This window comes from Orycteropus afer, unplaced genomic scaffold (assembly GCF_000298275.1).
Source record: "Orycteropus afer afer isolate SDZICR_OR568_19922 unplaced genomic scaffold, OryAfe1.0 scaffold00083, whole genome shotgun sequence".
NCBI lineage: Eukaryota > Metazoa > Chordata > Mammalia > Tubulidentata > Orycteropodidae > Orycteropus > Orycteropus afer.
In genome coordinates this window covers 628,138-634,547 of record NW_006921670.1, presented here as the reverse complement: position 1 = coordinate 634,547, position 6,410 = coordinate 628,138, and the positions used below count along the sequence as shown (strand labels likewise).

Genomic DNA, 6,410 nt, shown 5'->3' with positions numbered 1-6,410 from the left:
TGAAACTTGCTCTTGAATGTAGAGTAGCTAAAGCCAGTGGAAGAAATGATGAAGTAAATGAGCTGAACAGGAGATTTCAAGGGTGCCTAGAGAAGACAAGGTAAAGTATTATAATGAGATATGCAAAGACCTGGAAGAAGTTCAAGCTTCACTGAAGGCATTGGCAAAAAACAAGACTTCAGGAATTAACAGAATACCAACTGAGATGTTTCAACAAAGAGATTCTGCACTGGAAGTACTAACTCATCTATGCCAAGAAATTTGGAAGACAGCTACCTGGCCAACTGACTGGAAGAGATCCCTATTTGTGCCCATTCCAAAGAAAGGTGATCCAACAGAATGTGAAAAATAACAAGCAATGTCATTAACATTACCACAAGTAAAAAAAAAAAAAAAAAGAAGATAATTAAAAAATGATTACGGCAGTACATCAAAAAGGAACTTCGAGAAATTCAAGCTGGGTTCAGAAGAGGATGTGGAATGAGTGATCATTGCTGATATCAAATGGATCTTGGCTGAAAGCAGAGAAGACCAGAAAAATGTTTGTTTACCTGTGTTTTATTAACTATGCAAAGGCATTCCACTGTGTGGATTCTAACAAAGTATGGATAACATTGCAAAAAATAGGAATTCCAGAACCCTTAATTGTGCTCATGAGGAACCCTATGCATAGACCAAGAGCAGTCATTAGAACAGAACAAAGGGGGTACTTTGGGCTTAAAGTTAGGAAAGGTATGTGTCAGGGATGTATCCTTTCACCATACTTATTCAATCTGTATGCTGAGCAAATAATCCGAGAAGTTCGACTATATGAAGAAGAATGTGGTATTGAGATTGGAGGAAGAATCATTAACAACTTGAGATATGCAGATAATACAACTTTGCTTGCTAAAACCAAAGAGGATCTGTGACACTTACTGATAAAGATCAAAGACTACAGTCTTCAATATGGATTACATGTCAACATAAAGAAAACAAAACCCCTCATAACTGGAACAGTAAGCAACAACGTGATAAATGCAGGAAAGATTGAAGTTGTCAAGGATTTCATTTTATTTGACTCCACAGTCGGTGCCTAAGGAAGCAGGTGCCAAGAAATCAAACAAAATATTGCATTCAGCAAATCTGCTGTAAAAGACCTCTTTAAAGTGTTCAAAAGCAAAGATGTCACTTTGAGGACTAAGATGCACCTCACCCAAGCCATGATGTTTTCAATTGCCTCGTATGCACATGAAGCCTGGATAATGAATAAGGAAGACTGTAGAAGAATTGATACATTTGAATTATGGTATTGGTGAAGAATATTGAATACACTATTGTTGTTGTTATGTGCCATCGAGTCGGACCTGACTCATAGCGACCCATCCTTGGGTTTCTGAGGCAGTATCACTACGGAAGTAGATTGCCCCATCTTCCTCCCGAGCAGTAGCTGGTAGGTTTGAACCGCCAGCCTTCTGGTTAGCAGTCAAATGCCTTAGGCACTATGCTATCAGAGCTCCTGAATACACTATAGTCTGCTAAAAAGAACAAACAAATTTATCTTGGAAGAAGTACAGTTGACCCTTGAGCAACACAGGTTTGAACCGCAAGGGCCCGCTTAGATGTGAAATTTTTTTTTTCAATAAACATATTGGAAACTTTTTGGAGATTTGTGACAATTTGAAAAAACAGATGAACCATGTAGCCTAGAAATATTGAAAAAATTAAGAAAAAGTCATGTCATGAATGCATAAAATATACGTAAATACTTGTCTGCTTTATCACTTATTACCATAAAATATGCACAGATCTATTATAAAAAGTTAAAATGTATCCAAATTTATGCACACAAATACAGACCACATATGGCACCATTCACAGTGGAGAGAAATCAAAAGAAATGTATCAAAACGTAAAGATGCAGTATTAAATTGTAACTGTATCAAATTAACTATAGTCCATACTGTACTACTGTAATAATTTTGTAACTACCTCCTGTTGCTATTGCAGTGAGCTCAAGTGTTCAAGTATCTGCTTAAAACACCTTGTTTCAGCAAGCAATGTTGTGTCATCTGCACACTGCAAGTTGTTAATGAGTCTTCCTGTAATCATCCCCAAGTGAGCAGTTCATCTCTTCAGCAAATTGTATGTTGCAGTAAAAAGTGATCTCTTATAGGTCTTGCACAGTTTTCATCATGTTTAGTGCAATGCCATAAACCTTGAATAACACCGTGGGATCCGTATGAAGTGCCACTTGTGATGCTGGAAGTGCTCCCAAGAAGCAAAGTCATGCCATTTCAAGAAAAAGTTGAATTGCTTGATTGAGATCTGCAGCTGCAGTTGCCCACCATTTCAGGATAAATGAATCCAGCATAAGGACCACTGTCAAAACAAGAAAAGGAAATCTGTGAAGCTGTTGCTGCAGCTACACCAGGAGGTGCAAAGACCTTGCACTTTTTGTGAAATACCTTTTTATCTCGTATCGAAAGTGAAGCATTTATGTGGGCTCAGGATCGCTGTAAGAAAGGCATACCTACAGACTCTAATATGATTTGAGAAAAGCAAAGTCATTATATGACAACCTAAAAAAGAAGATGAAGGATCTAAAGCTGGAGAATTTAATGACAGCAAAGGGTGGTCTGATAATCTTAGAAAGAGGTTTGGCTTAAAGAATGGCAAGGTAATAGGAGAAGCAGCTTTTGCCGACCAAAAGGCAGCCGACAAGTTCTCAGAGGCCATGAAGAAAATCATTGAAGAGAAAGGATATCTGCCTGAATAGGTTTTTAATGCAGACAGAAGTGCCCTATCGTGGAGAAGAAGAAGAAGAAGAAATGCCACAAAGGACATCTATCAGTAAGGAGGAGAAGCGAGCACCAGGATTTAAGGCAGGAAGGGATAGGCTAACTCCATCGTTTTTGCAAATGCAGTTGGGTTTGCTTATGGATCAGGACTGCTTATGTTAGTAGTAAGGCTTCTGGTCAACAGTAGGCTTTTAGTAGTTAAGCTTGGGAGGAAACAAAAATTACATGCAGATTTTCAACTGTGCAGGGGGTCAGTGCCCCTAATCCCCATGTTGTTCAAGGATCAACTACACAGCCAGAATGCTCCTTAGAAGTGGGGATGGTTTCATGTACTCTGGACATGTTAATAGGAGGGACCAGTCCTGGAGAAGGACATCATGCCTGGAAAAGTAGAAGACCAGTGAAAAAGAGGAAGAGATGTGGGTTGACACAGTGACTGCAACAATGGCCTCAAACAGCAGTGATTGTGAGGATGGCACAGAACTGGGCAGTGTTTCATTCTGTTTACATCATATGCAGGGTTGACGGCACCTAAAAACATTATCTAGGCATCGAGCCAGGCAGAAGGGATATAATGATTGCAAAGGGTAACATTCTAGGGGGACCCAGATGGTGCTAAGAACTGAGATGGATGTGGGGGGAACAGGAGGCAGTGGCAGCTCAGAGCAGACTACCACCCAGCTGGGGTAAGGGAGGGCTTCGTGGAGGAGGGGGTGTCTAGGCTGAGGCTTGGGAGATGAGCCAGCATTGACCAGGCAAAGCAGAAAGACATTCCCGGTAAAGGCACAGGTGCCAAGGGAGGGAGACCTGGGAACACCTGGCACCATCAGGGCCTGCCGAGGGGGCCAGGGTGGGGCTGGTATATCTGGGTGAGGGTCAGAGGGCAAGAGAGGCAGGCAGGGCCTTGAAGGCCAGGGCTCTCCTCCCTGTCTGCACCACGGGAGGGCACTTTGGAAGTACCTGAGGAGCTTGGAGAAAAGCACTGGTCCCTGGCACCCACCCCAGATGAATTACACCAAATCTTTGGCAGTGGGTCCAAGCCCGAGTACATTAAAGCCCCCACAGAGCAGCACTGGCTGGAGGGTGGGGAGATGTGGGAGAGTTTTAAGGGATCAGATGTATGTCTGGAAAGATCCTCCAGTGGTAACAGAGGAGGGCCAACAGGAGCCAAGATGCACTTAAAGGGGAGGAAGACAAGGAGGGCGGGGAGTGGAACTTGTAGGAAGAGGCTGGCTTTGGTTTGGAGCTCTCTCAGCATTAACCTTGCAGAGAAGGAGCTGGAATGGGGTGACAGAGGGGAAGAGAAGCAGAGGGCGAACAGAGCAGGACAGATACAGGGGGCATCTGAGATGCAAGGAGAATCAGGGAAGGAAGTGTGGAGGGGGGCTCCCAGGCACCACTTCTCACCTCTGCCCTCTGCCCTCTGCCCCCACCGGGCAGGCCCCACCAGCAATGCTCTGCAGAAGGTGGATGTGCAGCTGATCCCACAGGACCTGTGCAGCGAGGCTTACCGCTACCAGGTGACACCACGCATGCTGTGTGCTGGCTACCGAAAAGGCAGGAAGGATGCCTGCCAGGTGACTACCTGGGGCAGGGAATGGCTGGGATGGTAAGACGGTGACACTGACATCACCCAGGGACTGGCCCCTTGCTCAAATCAACCTGCTGGCCTCATAGCCTCCTGAGAAGGTGGGAGTGGTTGTTCCTACTTTACAGATGAGGAAACAGGCTCAGAATGGTTGAGGGGCTTGCCCGAGGTTGCCGAGCCACAAATCAGGGGAGGCCCTGTGGTGGGCATGACTCGAGCTCAGACCCAGCTCTGCACCTTGCGAACTGAAAGGCATGCACCCAAGGCTACAGACTAGGAAGAACTCTAGGAGGGGAGGGATGTCACCTGTGCAAGACAGGCATAGGGACACACATCCATGGTGCCAGGAGAGGTCTATCAAGCCAGGACCTGCTGGAGGCCAGCAACAATGAGGGCTCAATCAGGACCCTCTGGAAAACACAATCTTTATACAGTAGCTACTTTGAAACAGAATCAATACATGTGGGCGGAGAGGTGTTTTAAGAAATTGGCTCATGTGACTGTAGGGGCTGGCAAGTTGGAAATCTGCAGGGCAGGCTGGCAGGCTGGCCACACAGGCAAGATTTCTGTTACAGTCATTTTTTTTCTTTTTTTACTTTTTATTGTCGTTTGGGTGAAAGTTTACAAATTGGTTTTCCATTCACCAATTCATGCACATTTTGTGACACTCATTGCAATCCCCCTAGTGTAACAGCTCTCTTCCCACTTCCTCCCTGCGTTTACTATTTCCTTTCATCCTTCTCTCCTGTCCTGCCCCACTGTCTGAGCTTCACCCCTGGGCAGACGCTGCCCTTTGATCTCCTACGCTTGGTTGTTCTAAAGAGTGGTATCTCCCTGGTGTTACCGTTCACCTTCTAGACCTATCATTTGGCTGAAGGTCGAGCCACTGGGGTGTGTTCAGTTCCAGGCTTAAAGGGTGTCTGAGAGCCCAAGTCTCTCAGCGGTCCCACCAATCTATCAGACCAGTTTAGCTTGGTCTTTTTTTTTTTTTTTTTTAACGATTTTGAGTTTTGTTCCACATTTTTCTCCCACTCTATTCAGGATCCCCTCCTGTGATCCTTCTCAGAGCAGTCAGCAGTGACAGCCAGGGACTATCTAGTTCTTCTGGTCTTGGGTCATGGAGGCTGGGGTTCAGGTGGTCCATCTGTCCTTTGGACTAATTGTTTCCTTGTGTCTTTGATTTCCTTCACTTCTCTTTGCTCCGATGAAAAGAGACCAACAGTTGCACCTTAGATGACTGCTCACAAGCTTGTACGACCCCAGTTGCTACTCACCAAAGTAGGATGTAGAACATTGTCTTTGTGGACTAGGTTACTGCAAGTTAACCTTGACGTTCGCCTAGACTGTGGTCCAGAGACTCATTCCCTCAGTGTTTGTTATGTCTAAGAAGTTTTCACACCTTTGCCCCTGTATGCTCTGGATTCGTGGATACACTTGCAGCACATATAAATACGTATGTAGGAAAAGCCTCTGTCACACGGATATGTATTCGTGGGTACAGTCCCATTTCCCTCTCCCACCTATTCAGCTTGCAAGTTCAGCTTATCTATGTTCTACTCATAGTCTATTAATCCTCCTTCTTTGGGAAAGCTCAGTTATTGCTCTTGAGGCCTTCAAGCGATTGGATGAGCCCCACCCACAATATTGAGCATAATCTTCCTAAAGGTTCTAAGAGTGACACCTACAAAATGCCTTCCGAACAACATCTAGACAAGTGTTTGACCAAACAACTGGACACTGTAGCTCAGCCAAGGTGACATGTGAAATTAACCATACTCCATTTGGGCTTTTCAAAGAGGACATGTCTGTAAGGACTGGAGCCCCGGTGGCCCCAGCCTTTTTGGTAGAGACCCTGATACAGCTGCCTCTTCTTTCCCCTTCAGGGTGACTCAGGTGGCCCCCTGGTGTGCAAGGAGTCCAGCGGCCGGTGGTTCCTGGCGGGGCTGGTCAGCTGGGGCTTGGGCTGTGGCCGGCCCAACTACTTCGGCGTCTATACTCGCATCACAGGTGTGATTGGCTGGATTCAGCAGGTGCTGACCTGA

The 6,410-nt window shown here is 45.4% G+C and overlaps 1 protein-coding gene across 1 annotated transcript in view; it reads left to right on the top strand.

Moving 5' to 3' along the window:
- Positions 1-6,410, top strand: part of TMPRSS6 (transmembrane serine protease 6) — a 49,814-nt gene extending 43,404 nt beyond the window's left edge. Inside the window, exons 16-17 of the mRNA XM_007941632.2 lie at positions 4,221-4,357; positions 6,252-6,410. Of these exons, the coding sequence (XP_007939823.1) occupies positions 4,221-4,357; positions 6,252-6,410 (296 nt within the window). The remainder of the gene's footprint in view (positions 1-4,220; positions 4,358-6,251) is intronic.